General features: G+C 37.4%; 1 protein-coding gene across 2 annotated transcripts in view; it reads left to right on the top strand.

Moving 5' to 3' along the window:
* NCKAP5 (NCK associated protein 5) overlaps positions 1–15,569 on the top strand; it is a 332,220-nt gene that overhangs the window by 291,818 nt on the left and 24,833 nt on the right. For both annotated transcript variants that reach the window (XM_065750319.1, XM_065750320.1), the window contains 3 exons: positions 9,641–9,955; positions 12,145–12,267; positions 13,741–13,884. In XM_065750319.1, coding sequence (XP_065606391.1) covers positions 9,641–9,955; positions 12,145–12,267; positions 13,741–13,884 — 582 coding nt within the window. The remainder of the gene's footprint in view (positions 1–9,640; positions 9,956–12,144; positions 12,268–13,740; positions 13,885–15,569) is intronic.

Below are 15,569 nucleotides of genomic sequence, written 5' to 3'. Positions count from 1 at the left end.
GTATAGGATTTGCAGTTGTCATTTTATTCTCAGCAGTCTCTAAATGAATCAATCAATTTTGGTCTAAAGCACGGGAGCTCAGGGATGTGTAAGCATGGGCAGTTCATTTAGAGAAATTGTTCTACTAAACTGGAAACTTTTGGCTTTGAAATGTTACCTTTAATATGCCAGTGATTGAAATAAAGAGAGGTTTTGTCCTCTAGTTACTTAGAATGACATTACTAGTGAAGTTGAATTGAAATGACAATGATTCTGAGTAGACCTACAGTTTGCATTAGCATTGTAGGCACTATACTTGATAATGCAAGAATTAGAAGTAGTAATCCAGAGTGTATCTGGCTGTTGTTGGTTCTGTCTGGTCCACTGTAAGTACAAGGTACTACCTACAGAAGCTGTATGGAGAGTTAATTCCCTGGCAGGAGTTAGAATCCACAGTAGAAATGTTTGCAGTCCTTGGAAAGAAATTATCTATCTGTGGCATGGATGCATACTGTTTGTTTCAAGTATTTCAGGTGAAATTTGGAGACTGGTAAAGATTATGAAGATAAGTGTAGGCAGAATTTTTCAGACTTTGAAGAATGTCTCGAGTCTTAATTTCTGTCAAATTTTCTTTGGAGGTCCAGGTCACTTGCCTAAAATTGATTCATCCAGCATTAAATGGGAACCTTATAGATACTGTCATTTTTATAATGTAGAGAAAAAGCCTGCGGATTCTTAAAAAGGTTTTGGAAGGTCTCAAGCTGGATGGAGGGTTGGACATCCACATTACGAAAGCAACATTAAAAGTGCATTGTAGACTTCGCTGCATTGTGCTAGAACAAAAACACACACTGAGGTCAGAGAATTCTTTTGTAGTTCTGCTGTATCCCAGTGCTCGGTTCCATTAAAGTTTTTGATAATCATCTGCCTTATAGCAGACTTTGTCATCTTTCTTTCTGCTTTACAAGAACAGCCTTGCAGAAGGGTTTTACAGTTTAATTTAGAGGCAATTTCGTCAGGAAAAAAAAAAAAAAGTCTATCTTTTAAAGATTTTTTTTCCGCTTTAGAGAAGTTTGGTTAAATTCTATGGATTCCTAAAGCTCCAGAGAGGAACATTTGTTGGTTGTTGGTGGTATTTTGCATGTTGTGCTATATTTTAAAGTCCGCCACTTCAAGCTTTCTAAGCAGGAAAGAAAAATGATTCAACTATATTTTCAGTAGAAAACAGGAACGTCCTTGGCAGCAAGTTTCATAGAGAAGTTGCAAGCAGCATGATAGCAATTTTGAAGATATAATGATAACAAACACAGGACATATAAAGTGTTGTAGATGTGAGTGGGTTCTACTTAAAATGAAATGTCAGCATTAAAATTATTTGGATCAAGCTATGAAAATACTGAAGATGACAACCATATCTGTGTATTCTGATAGTGTTTTATCCAGCAGCCAGCAGCCAGACTATAAAGCTGTCTATACAGTAATTAAACAAAAGAAAACATTTCCTAAACAGATTTTTCTATAGGGAAAAGAAGCTATTCATTGTAATGCCTCAAGTGAATTCATTAATCTCTGACTCCTCTTTTATTTCTGATTTTTCTATGTCATTTTCCAAAAATTATATTCCTTCACTGCCAAGGCATTATTTTTCACTTCTTTCCTCATGCCTGTTCAACTGCACTGTTTAAAACAAGTAGACACTCTAAACTTCAGTGTATGTCCCAGTATTGCTGATTATCTGACTCCCCATCAATCTAAACCATGATATAGAAGCCTGCCTTTTTATTTCCATACTGATACCATTTGTAGTTTACAAATCCTTATTCAAATCATCTGCCTTTTTTCTCTTGGATAAGCCTAGGTTTCTTTCTAAAATCTAGATCGGATGTGCATTGGAACGGAAAAAATAAGTTTCAAATTTTATTTCAAAATGTGCCATTTGATATGCATACTTAAAGTGCTGAATTATATAAATTATTCAGTGGTCTATTCCACAGCTCAGTGTGAACAATAGCAGTTCATCAGCTTCCAATAGGAGAACTGGAAAGACTGGACAATCACCTCTGCCAAGCAAAAGACTTGGTTTCATCCACCATTTTGGAGGCTATGTAAACTTAGGTTATTTTTACTGTAGTACTAAGTAAATAATTACTTAATTCATGTTTTCTCAATCTCTGGAAATGGAAATAGATGTGAAGGAAGCAAGCTTGATTAATGTGGTAAATACATTAAGCCTGACATGCATCTTCCTAAAACATGTCCATTAAGCCTGACATGTTTGAGCAAGCTCATTCACATTAAAGAACCCTCAAAACCTTGAGGCAGATTAGGTGAGGTCTGTAATGAATTACGGAGATAAATGTAACGGAATAAGTGACAGAGGAAAGATGGTGAACAAATTGATCTGCATTACAGCCCTTGCATTCAGGAAAGAGAGGTGATCCACATCACTGTGGAGAGGCAAACAGATAATCCAGAAGTTGTTTTAAATGTCAAGCAAATCCTTGGATGCCTTTAATGCATTTAATGAAGAAGAATATTCAACCGATAAAATGTCTTTTGACCGCAAAAGATATCTCTCTTGTCATGAAGTCTCAATGCCCGAGAAAACAACTTACCGCTGTCAGTGTTGATTCTTTTCATCAGGCCATTGTTAGAAGTTGAGAAGAACCATTTAGCAATCATCTTATCACTGATACGGGACTTGATTCCTTCATTTACACATGATCAGATAAAGAAAAAAACGTTTGTTTTATCTTCTCCATCATACCCAATAAAGCTGGGGAATATCTAGAAGTCTCTACAAGTGAGTGTGAGGTTACTGTCTATAAAAGCCCTAAAACAATACCAGCTATCAGTGAGTAATTTTCCAGCATAAGTCTCTTACTTGGAATCTGCATACTGGAAAACGTTATGTTTGACACAAGTCGTGATAAGGAATTGGATTTTCCATGAATCCCCGTATGCATGAGCAATGGTGTAAGTACGAGTGCATTTATTTGTACTTCAATAAGAAAGCTATTTTCTAAAGCCCTATGTGCATTTGAAGTAGCTGAAATAAGACATCATTAAGGGGAAACCTTGTTTAATAGCCACTAAGCTCTGCAAGAACAACTTGAGCAACTGTTTTGTGTATAGCAGCATACCCTTAGAAGCACGTAGGCTGGAAGGGCCCTAGAGGTCTCTTGTCCAGACTCTTCCTGCTCAGGGACTTCACTGGTTTGGTTTTGAGTATCTTCAGATCTGTTGTTCTAAATCTGTCCATGGCCGATGCACCATTTCTTCTGGTTTTTCACAATATTTAGCAGTCTTACGCTCTTATGCTGCCATATTCTTGTTACGGATAATTTGGAGTGATCATTCTGTTGAGTAGCCTTCCATGTCATGTGGAGGAACACTGTGCAGTGCCTCATTTGCTAGCCTTGGGCTTCCTCATTAGAAGCAAGCCGTACGCTACTGCCTGGAGTTGATTAAATATCCTCTCCTTCTGAGTTGCTTCTGGAAGTTTGTTAGTGTGTGTTCTTTGAGCGAGGTTACAGAATTTGAACATGCTACTCTGCAGACCAAAGCAGCATCATGTTAGTGTGGTCCATTGGAATGGGACAGATGTCTGCTGTACTGCGTTCTTCACTCTTTTGGCATTTGGATTCTGCAGGGATTAATTTTGAAATGATGGTCTGAAGGAGTCTGTGATAATAGAGTGAAACTTTCTGTGTATTTTTTAATTGTTATTTATACAGCTTGAAGATGATGGAGAACCTTGCCAATATATATAAATAATAAGAAACTAACATCCATTAGTGTCTTCTAGTTTTTGTCAGCTTACCTTCTTCACAGCCTGGCAAAGACAAATTGTTTCTTTGTACTTTCTAACAGATAGTACACATAGCACTTGTCTAATTGCCAGTTGTTCTGCAGCACTGCTGCAGCCCACTGTCTAGCTTGTCTTTCTACTGAGGATAGTATTAATATTTTGAATCAACACTTTCTTATTAGCCACAATGAATTTCTGTTAATTTCATTCTTTTGTTGTTGCATTTATTCACCCAGAAGTACTATGTTTTGTCACTGGAATGAGTAGAAGTGTGGCTCTTTATATACTGTATATAGGACGAAGTCTAATTATTATTGAAGATCCTGAGAATCTGCTTGTCTTATTTAGGCTTAAAATACCAATTAAAAAGAATGGTCAGATTCTTCATCTCTAAAGATAGTGCTGCTTTGTTGATTTTCACTGTTTTACAGTCTGGCCCTAACTATATTTGTTTTTATCACTCAAATCAGGGTTGTACCTGATTGTCGTAATTAGAACAGAATGCTGGTATGCTGGTATTCTCTGTGCTACTTTGAGTCCCTCTGTTTGAAATGTTTGTATTTTACATACTTTTTTGCTTCTGGCTAGAGCTATCTGTAGGCATGTGTATGGAGCTTCAGTCATGCATTTCCTATTAAGCAACTTCGATTCATACCGTAAGTCGAAGACCTGAGCTGTTTCTTCGGAAAGAAATCATCATAGTAAGAGATGAATGTGTTGTTTCAAAATGCTTGTACAAATGATGGCTTTGAAACACCATTTAATGTTACATACATTATTTTATTCTTTTTTTTTTTTAAATGAGTTCCTGAAGGAAAATTCTGTTCTTCCTGATTTTAAATCATATGGTTTCTCACCAGCTCCTGCCTCCACACAGCTACTTTAACTGTGATTCAGCTATTTTGAATGAGCTGCACTTGAGTATTGAAGGTAAAAATTATAGCTTACCTAAAAATCACTCAAAGCTCTCTGTGTTGTTAATGAGTTTTCACATCATTAATTAAGAAATAAAATCAGTCTGTTTCAGGTTTTCATGTACGTATCTGAGTGTTTATTACCAGTATCCTGAAGTATAGCCATCTGCAGGGCAGAACTAAGAAAAAATTATTTAAAGCCTCATTTAATATTCATGTGGCTTTAATTTCAGCCTTGTTTTCTACTTACAAACAAAAAGCAGTTGCTACTAAAATAAATAAAATAAATATCAGGTGTTCTCCTTTGCATTTGCAAAAGCCAGAGCTTCCTGGGCACTCGTTAATTACTCCGTGTTTACCAGGGAGAGCATTTATGGCTAAGCACTGTCACTAGTCCTATGTGTTGGGAACAGAAAATCAAAGAGAGTGTCTCAAGGTGAGTGAAATTGAAATCCAGTTTATAAGAGTTATTTAAGAGCAGGTAAATCAGTGATTCCACCCCTGTATCCTTAAGGGCTTCAAATGCACCAGTCAGTGAACACAGACCATCAGTGGAGCAGCCAAGTAATACCAGCAGCAAATGCTCTGTTGGGCACCCATTTATCAGAGATGCTGAGAGTGACCTCGACTCTTTTGTAACTGTGAACTAATGGAGTTGTTCCCCAACTAAAGTCAGCCTAGCTACCTCTAATAGTAATAGGGAAAGTAATGATCGTAATGCTTCTTGGAAGTCCTCTGCAGCTTAGTTTCTGAACAGCTTCCAAAATAGCTAGTGGCTGAATTGATCTAGGGTATTAATACACAAGCATTATTCATTGAAGCAATTGCAGGGTGGTTATATACTGATTGCAAAGGTCCTAGGATCTTTTTCTTATGATATCATTCTTTAACAGGGAGGTGTTATTAGCTCTAAGCATTAATACAAAGAACTGAAGCATAAAGAGAGAAAGAGATAGACCTGTGGTTACATGAAAAAGGCATGGCTGAGGCAGCCCACAGTCAGTGCCTAGGTAAATAATGAACCCTCCTTTTTTAGGTTCTGCTATTTTATATGTACAGTTTCTGAGGGCGGGGATAGGTCTCCTGTTAGATAGCAGGAAATGAAGGAAAGTATCCATCCATGCCTTGAATGAGCAGTCCCCAATAAGATGTTCCTTAGACAGCCTGCAATTACTGGTTTCCAACCTTTGCATTTCAAGGTACTAAGGAAAAAAATGTTTCTATTCCTTCATTAAAGTTCCTGGAAAAGCCACATTTCTGCAGTTCTGCAGACCCATTGCTCATCTTGGATACACTCCTTGCATCAGATATGAGGACTTTTCTTTCTTCTCAACTAGTGCTCATCTATCAGGATTTCTTAAAGACAGTTGCAAATTTATAAGACAGATTGGCAAGTATGGATGTAAAATCAAAGAGACATACAGCCATAAAAGAAGCAGAATGTCTTCCCACAATATTTCTAGGCTGGCCTCAGTAGCAGCCATGTTGCAACTGGGCTGCACTTAATCACCTTTTACACAGAGCTTGAAGTTATTCTTCACGTAAACTGAAAGTCTCATTATTTATATTCTGAAGATTCCAAAGTCCTTTCTAATGGACTAAAATCATATGTATTTCTAATATATTGTCTACTGTGAAAAGCGAGCAGATTTTAAGGAAGTATACCAGTATAATACAGAGAGATTATTCCAGCACTCATCAATTGTAGGACATCCCCAGGTGTAAAATGCATGTAGGCCTCTGTATTTAATAGACTCTGACAGATGTGGAATACAAAATTTTAAGCATTTTCCAGGTTTTTTCCAGTTCATTTATTCTCTGTAGCAACCCTGTTGCTTGCCACCCATCTTTCCATGTAGGCAAGGAAGGGATCTAAATGCTGGAGGGAGATTGGAAGTGTTTATTGAAAAAATAAAAAAAAATCCACAGGTAACTGTCAAAATGGAGAACAGGATTATTGGCAGGATTGTTGGTCAGCTAATTTTTGACATTTTAATGTGGGTCTTGAATTGAAATGAGGCAGCAATTATGTATTTCAAGTTAGGAAATACATTCCAGAGATTATGGTCAACTGAGAAGACAACTGTCAAACAATTGGACAAATGACATATTGAAGATAGTGATTTCTGTAAAAAGCAAAGTTTTACTAGGAAGAAGCTGTGGAAGAAATACTAAACAAGTTTGTAAAGTCTATTTTTGTGGGTCTTTTCTTACTATTTTTATTATAAACAGGCATGTACTCTAATCCCAGATTTGCAGACAATTTTCATTCAGGTTCACTTGCAGGCTCATCATTTGAAAATGCCCTGCACAGTGCCCCTCCGATTAACTGTTCCTTAGTGTATATTATTCTGTTTCACCAGTGCAGTGCCTACGGGAATATCAGGGCTGTGAAAACCTTTGCTTTATGTAGTTTCACCTAGGATACCCTGACAGGGTTTTTTCAGTTTAGCATACTGGTTATGCTTCAAATCCAGATAGAAAACAGTAATGCATTCATCTTTGACTAATTGGATCAAATGATGGTGTAAACCCAAAAGGAATAATTTGCTTGAAATTGACACTGATTTGGCGGAAATACATTCTTTTTTTTTTTTGTGGATGCTTTAGCATTGCAGATGAAGAGAAGGATGTGCAAATAAAGAGATCTGTTTTGCCATCTGTAGTTTAAGTTCTTCCTGCCAATGCCACATGTAGCTTAAAGATGTTTATTAACTGATCAAGCAGTCTTGCACAGACCTATTTACATATGAGATATTGTTATAAAAAAAAGAAAATGTATTAATTAATAATTTGGCATGTTTCAAAATACTAGGAAAATGATAATCCCTTTGTGTGTCAGGAAAAAATTACATATTCACTGGTTGCTCTTGTCAGCTTAATAGAAAATCTTGATCTATCTAAAGAAAGACAATTGTTAGAATTTCTGTCTTCCTTTACTGATGGGATTAGCATCCTTTCATTTTGAGTGCTATAGATGCTCCTTGCAGAAAGCCCACTCAATGTTATATATCTCTCAAAACCTTTTTTCAAGGCTTAAGGGCACTTCTGAAAACAGCTTGCTGGAAATTTCCCAGTGAAACTGTTCTTCATACTGAGTTATTTTTGACTGATTTTTTTTTTCTTGAAATGTCTTCTTTCCGTGGAAAATTCTGGTTGCTACTCAAATGTTTCAGCTGAAATTTATGTCAATCGTGTAGTTCTGCAGCCAAAACTTGAAAACTTACGTGAGGAAGATGTCAGGCCAGCTGTAGCAGTGAGCACATAGGGGAGTTTCACACCTTTCCTGAGGTGAGTTGTTTCTTTGGTAGAAAAGAAGTCCCTTTCCTACTACTGATGTAGAGAGAGCCTGGTTTTAGCAGAACAGCCTGTGACCCTTTATTTTTTTTTATTTATTTGTTTTTATCTAAACTATAGTTGCCCTGTTCGTTGCTGTTTGCTTTTAATATTAAGATAGATTGCCTGTCACAGTTAGTAACATACATGCTTCTTTAGCTTCACTACCTTCAAATAGAAGCCTAGTTTGTGCCAGTTACTTGAATTAGAGATCATGTGTTTGCAGTAATTGTGTCTGGTGCGTTTTAATCAGTACGTTTTATTTGTAACTTCCTGGTCCCAAGTGGCAGAGAATGGCTTGGGTTATAAGATATTGGTTTTGGGATGTTCTTTTCTGTGGTGCTTCCAGTTTACTCCATGTCACTTCTGAAGAGCTCTGCCTTTCCAATGAAACCAATGCTGTATGAATGTCTTCCTTCTGGTCAAGAAGAAACAACTGGAAGTCCTTTCTTATTCTATATTTTTCTTGCTTGGTAACTGATAGTTGTTCGCTGGAGCACTGCCTGTCTGTGAGCTGAAAAATATCTCCAAATTTCTCAGTATTAGAACACTGCAGAGGAAAAATAATGAATGTGACTTGACATAGGACTGCTAACTGCAACAGACTTAAATAACAAATGAGGATATCATAAAAAAAATCAATACTCAGAAACATAGAAGGTAGAGATAGAAAAGATGTATTGGGTCATATTCCGCATCTCCTGCTAGAGTACAATTGTTCACTGCAGTATGTCTTTTATTCAGTGTAGCCTTAAATTATTCAAGCAAAGGAAATACTTCTACTTCCTTTGGGAGTGTCTGCCACAGACTGCAGATCTCACTGTCAAGGGATGTTTCCAGGTGTTTAACCTAATGTACACCCATTTTCCAACCGTTAGTGCTGTTCTCTCTCCAAACTTTATTTCTCTGAGAATCGTGGTTTCTTCAATATTGTCTGCTCCTTGCACAGACAAAAGGCACATTTGTGGGAGCGAGCAGAAAGTGCTAGGGCATGTGGTGTGGCATCCTGGTAACATTTGCTGGAAGGCTGTGCACGGCCATAGTGCTTCCAAACCAAGTCCTTGGCATGGTCTTTTGAAATGTTCACTTACCCAAAGTGGGATGTGCTGAACCAGAGTGTGACAAGGCAAACCAAGACATAGATGTTTCTATCCAAGTTCTTGAGAAAGCTTTGGGAGACCAACATCTCTGGAAAATTCGTTAAGTCTTCATTTTCTGTAAGAATTTGCATTTGGATGAACATCTCTCTGTGGGTCTTCAAATGAAATCATTTAAAAATAGCTGCACTCACTTTCTAGAACATCCCCTTCCTATTCATTATCACATCCTAAGTCTGCAGCAGGCCAGTTTCAGCATATTGATATGTGTTAGTTTCATTGCACCCGAAGATGGTATTTCATTGTTTTCAGTTAAGTAAGTACGCTGTGTCTAAAGCATGCAAATAACAGATAGCAGCATACTCTCAAAATGCAAAATGCTTTTCTTTCCTTGAAACCTTTGCCTTGAAGATACCCTTTTTTTCCCATAGACCCTTTCACTGTCTTTAAGAGCTAGCCACTCCTTTTGCTCCACCCCATCACACGATTTTCCTCTGCCATAGAGTCTTGCTGCCAGATGAGGACACTGGACAGTGGGATTGGAACCTTCCCACTCCCCGACTCAGGGAACCGATCTGCGGGGCGACACATGTCTAAGCAGGAGTCAACCTTGGAAACAGAAGCCCTCACACCATCTGAGCAAGATCTTCTTTCAGCTCCTTCAGTAAAAGCCAAAACTCTTGAGCGAGAAGTGCCTTCAACAGCTATGAGTCAGGAGTCTGTGGAAAGCATAATTAGTCACTCAACATCTGATCCAGCCATGACTGCCAAAGGTATACGACCTTTTCAAGGTCGCCTTCCAATACCAGATTCCTCAGGTAAAATGTCAATTACACTGAAAATCACATTATTTCTGTCCTGATGTCTGTTTAGATTAGCAGAAGTCCTATAATAATGACAATTGATAACAGAAATGTTAAATGCAGAGCAGAAAATATTGCCTTTATGAATGCGTGAGGTTAACAAGTTTGTGACCTGAGCCATATGGAAATTTTGTTACACACAATGCTTATCTGTGACCAAGGAAGAACAGTGAGTTAAATACTTAAATCCTTTTCTGAAGAAACAGTACTTGAAAAAAAAAAAAACATGCCAGCCTTGGAATTTGAACTGAATGAGAATACAGATGTTCAGCAGTATTCAGGATCAGACTTTATAGCAAAGTACGAAGAATAGCTATGTTGTGACATAGAAAGGACATATCCACAAAGACTTGCTTTTGAAGCTATACTCAGACAAAATATTCATTTGGTCTCAGTGCATAAATTCTGTCCCTCTGAATATGTGGCCTGAGCCTCAAAGGAACTCTTATTTTTTTTACTACATGATACAAATATGTTTATTTATATGAACGTAAAGTACCTCACTTTAACTTGTCTACCAAGTATGTGTTTACTGTGGGCTATAAAAGGAAAGCTGACAAAGGAATAAACAGACTAACAGTCCACCAAACCATCAGCACATAACTTCACATTAGTACATAGTTCCAGTGAACTCAGTGCAATCCCTTACAAATGCACACTGACCATTTTTTGTATGTTTTTGAGATGCTTTGAGTTACTTATATATGTGCCAGTCATTACACATAGCATTTGTTTTGTAATTCAGTTTTTCGTAGTCAATGCAATAGACATGGAAAATATCTCACTAATAGTAATTGACTTCGTGGAGAAGAGTGTGTTTTGTGTTTTGTTTTGTTTTGTTTTGTTGTTCTCTTGATCAAATGCAGTGTCATTAGCATTATGCTTGTTAGCGCTGTGTCAAAAGCATATTTGCCCCTATAAAACTTGAGTGCTTGACTTCCATGAATCCATATTGTATCTGCGAGATTCCATATAATTAACATGGAAGGTTAAATTTGAAGTTTAAACTTAGTTTAAGTCCGTCAAGTATGTGTTCTGCTAATGAGCTGATGTATATTGAGCCTAGGAGGAAAGAAGTCTCTTTTATATGTTCATCAGATGCATAACAGAATTCTAATTAAATGCCTTAGAACTAGTTGATTAAGCAATATTCCCAGTGTGGTGTTGTAATAGTATAATAGACTGCAAACACATTGTATGCTTCATTGCAGTCTCCCCTGCTCATTTCAAATCAGAGCTAAATAAAAGATATTTTAGTACTTAGTATTTTTTAAATAAATGTACTGTTAATTAATGGTACAGCTAAGAAGGATTCAGAAGAGAAATCTTAGTTATAGATTATATGCTACATGCTTGAATAGCCACATGTGTGACCTCAATTCAGCAGTGTGCTATAGAGAAGGCTTCATGATTAAACACTGTCATTATAACAAATTGAATAGAAACTGCAACCACTGAATTGCTTCGTAAGAAGTCAGTTGCAGTAAGATTGTTCTGATCTTAATGCTAATATTCACTTCACCAAACTTGTAAGGTTTGTATCTTAATTAAATTGTCATGAAGAGATGTTAAAAAAGTAGTGTACATGAGATGTAGGGTCAACTCGTTCTTTAACAGAATATTTTCAATTGATTCTCCTTCTCTCACTTCTTTCTCTTTACAACTACCTTACAATTATCACTTTATTTCATATGCACCATATATCTTATTTGATGTTGTGATTTTGCACAGTGCAAGTATAGCAAATAAAAAGGCTAACTGATGGAGAGTTTCTGCTAGAAAGGTACTTCTAATTATATTTATGTTAACACCCTGTTCTCTCTCTGAGAACATAAAATAGCAAAGCAGATCGTACAATGCCTGGAAAAAGTTATTGTATATTGTTTCTTGTTTGAAAGAGTATATATGTCCAAACTAATTGTGGGATTTCAAGCTATGCCTTCCTTTCCCATTGTTAACTGGAAAAAGGCTTTGGATAACATTCTGCCACTGTAGTTGTTAGAATTATCCCAGTAAGAAACTAAATATAATTTGATGTAATACAAGTATCATGATTAGCCCTCAGTTTTCACTGAGTTATAATTGAAACACTCATGAAGATGGTGATGAGATCTACAGTTTAAATAATGCCTTTCTTAATTCAGGAATAATTAACCTTGCAAAGCAAAGAGAACAAGAACCAAGTTCTGTGACCTCTACCTCATTAGAGCTTACTGAAGAAACTGTAGAAAATAGAAAAGTTATTTCAGATTGGACCACCAAGAAAACTACAAAAACTACAAAAACAAAGGTATCAGTTAAGAAGTGTCATCTATTAAATGAGATATGTATTGTGGTGTAAAAAATCAGAAATTGTGAATGTTTATAATACAGTGGAAAGAATAACTAACAATGTAATAGCTACATATACTTTTTTGCCCTTCATTAGCAATCACATTGTTTATTAATATTAATAATACAGCACTGAAAGGTACTTTGTCCTCGTGGTTTACAAATCATGATTAATTATAATGCACAGGCATTTCATAGACAAGGAAATTGGTACCTTTGTACCTTGTTTTTCTCTCAGATAGATTTGATCTTGTTTGTTTGGAAATTCAGATGTGTTGGGTTTTTTTTTCCACAGGTCTGTGTTTCCTTGTCTGTATGGCTCTGTGTGCTTGTTTGAGCAGATGTGCTATGAAAATACTGTGAAAGAGAAAGTATCTCTTACGTGTCTTCCGTGTGGTTATGGTTAATCTGCAGTGATCTGTCTGTCCTTCAGCATTTTCATGAAAACTGCAGAAAGAATAAACAGGCAAATGTATATACCTGTGTAAAAGGTACAGCTGATGGTTATTATTCATATTCAGGAATGCCAGGCTGTCAAGCCCTGTGAGAAGCGCAGGGTCAGCAGGTTAGCAAATAGCAAGAAAAAACTTATTCAAGATAGTGGGCATTAAGGCAAGGGAGCTGTCAGAATGCTGGCTAATAAGACTCACACTGTAAGAGGCTGAAAATATTTGGTTGCTTTACTTTTGTGCATGTCTGCTTTATCATTCTGTTTACTGTCTGGAGTAGCTCATATTTTTGTATAGTGCATGCTATGGGTATTTAGGACAGAAACAGAAAGAAAAATGGCTTGTCCTGTGTATTGGCAGTAAGTCCTCTGTAATGTAACACTGTTGGCTTCCAAGTCACAACAACATGTGTGTGATATTCACCCCGATTCAGGCACAACAAGCCATCCCTAGTACCCAGGCCATGTTAATACAGGACATGTGTTACTGGTAATTGGTCTGTGTAGAGTCAGGGGCTTGGTGTGGCTGCACCTGGTGTGTGAATGTGGCTTTGGCACTACAGCTGGCTTGGATTCTCCCTGTGCAGTGCTGGGCATATTTGGTTGCATGCAGAGTTCTTCAGGTCTGGTACTCATTCCTAGCTAGCTTCCTAGCTAATGAATGTCCTTCGGCATCAGTTAGAGCTGCAACATGCATGAGAAGATTGGGAAATTAATACCACTCTTTGAAAAATACATTTTAAAACTCTCTTGAGTCTTGATAGGCAGTTGAGGTTAAAATAGAAGGTAATATTTGATGATTACTTACTTGAAGGATAAGTGGCTAGTTAAAGCAGTAAAAGACGTTTTAACAATTGAATTATCCATTTCCATTGCATGAAGAATATAAAATGTTTAGCTCCTTCACTACCATCTTCTGCATTATTTTTGTATGTTTGCACCATCTGAATGATTGCAATACCCTTATTTATACAGGACAGAGCTCTAAGAGTGTGCACTTACTCTGCCAGCAGCAGTGACGCTGAACTGGAGCCAGAGTATGGAACAAATTATCTTCGAACTGCAGAGGAGACATTAGTAGAGTTAACAAAGAGCAACAAACAAGGTAATTGAAATTTTGTACATAAGGAATGTGTATCTCCCATCTCCACTCTGACTCAGCAACAGATAATGTCTTTCATTGGTCTGTCTAGTTTTTGCTTTCTAACCCCAGATCTTACTTTAGTCTAAGCTTCCATTAGTTTTTTATTGCTTTTTGCTTTTTATTATTTTTGTGTGTTTTTTTCCCCTCTCCTGCTGTTTTTGCTACCAGGAGCTAAACTTGTAGGCTTTTATGCATAAATCACTGCACTGTAAATAAAAAGTCTTCTGTTACATTATTACAGAATTTAGAAGGTGACTATAAAGATACTTTCTCCTTTTTACTTTTCAGATTTTATTAGCTGGGTGTAATAACTCAATGGTCAGTGCCTTCGTCTTTCAACCTGTGTATCAAAGTGATGTTGGTTGCAATGCCACCACAACTGTGCGTAAGCACGACTCCATATGTACATTGCCATTTTCAAGAATAAAACCTTTCTGCAGGATCTGATAGCAATTCAGAATTTACTGAATTCCTGTAGATGAGAGCACCTTAAGCAAAGCTCTTTAGATCATAGTTTTCAGCATGTTTAATAACTGCCTTGCCGTGCCTACCAGCTTGCCCGGCTGCAAGCCACCTTGCAGTGCCTCTGTGTGTCCCCTGGGATGGGAGCAGTGTGGCTGATCTCCTTGCCCACACAAACGGTGCCTTCCCTGCCGGTGATCAGTTCTGTCGAGTGCAAAGGCCAGTGCAAGGTCTCAGCACCACTGAGGCCTTAAGAGCTTCAGCAGTGCCTCAGTGATACGGAGGATTTGTGCTGACCCCCGGCACAGCTTTGAGCTGAACCTACCAGAGATTAGCACCTACAGCAGATACCGCAGTGATGATTGCATTAAAAGTGCCACTGACGGTGAGATACTGTAGGCAGGCACACTGTGCTCTGCAGCATCTGCTGGGAGTTGGGCTTAAACAGTTGGCATTTTCAGGGAAGGATCCATTTCGTGTGATTACACCACGGTAGAGCAGGGTAGGAAGCTCAGGCTGTTTACTTACATTACTCCTATAACTTCGTATTTGTAATCCATATGAAATGCTGTAATTTAACTCAGTCAACAAACGGGATTGCTTGCTACAAATTACATTCTCCGGGGGTTTTGTTGTTGTGTTCTTGAGCTTATTTTTTTTTTCAAAGGAGTAAGTAAGGATTTCTTCCAGTATTGATCACAATTTGCAAAAATAAGGATCTCAGCATGTACAGGCAGTTGTATTAAATGACAGCAGATTCCAAGTTCAATGATACATAAGCAGAACTTAAAAATGCATAGCAAAGCATTAGTTTTGTATATGTGCCTAACCTTTGGGCTAGTAAAAGAACTGAAATTCATAATTGTGACTGAGGCAAATAGAAAATTAGAAGCCATTACTGAAGTACTTCTGCCGTGGTCATTTTTTTAGAGGATTTCTGCTCTATAAATGCAGTTCCCATATTCACATTATTAACAATATTGCATTCTGTGTTCAAAGCTTCTTTACGCATACAAGTGATGTATCCTCAAAAGCATCCACTTGAGGCTGTGGTGGGGGCTGTAGCAAACCAAGACACAGAGAATATTTTTGTGTGCATAGATAATTGTATTTACTATATGAGTCCTCAGAACACTGATGAATTTTCCCTTGTTGCATTATCCTAATGTTAGAGTGATTTTCAT

Source organism: Cyrtonyx montezumae, unplaced genomic scaffold (genome assembly GCF_038088225.1).
Source record: "Cyrtonyx montezumae isolate F1298 unplaced genomic scaffold, pur_monq_1.0 scaffold_7, whole genome shotgun sequence".
Classification (NCBI taxonomy): domain Eukaryota; kingdom Metazoa; phylum Chordata; class Aves; order Galliformes; family Odontophoridae; genus Cyrtonyx; species Cyrtonyx montezumae.
The sequence above is the reverse complement of the archived record's forward strand: the minus strand, read 5'-3'. Positions and strand labels throughout refer to the sequence as shown.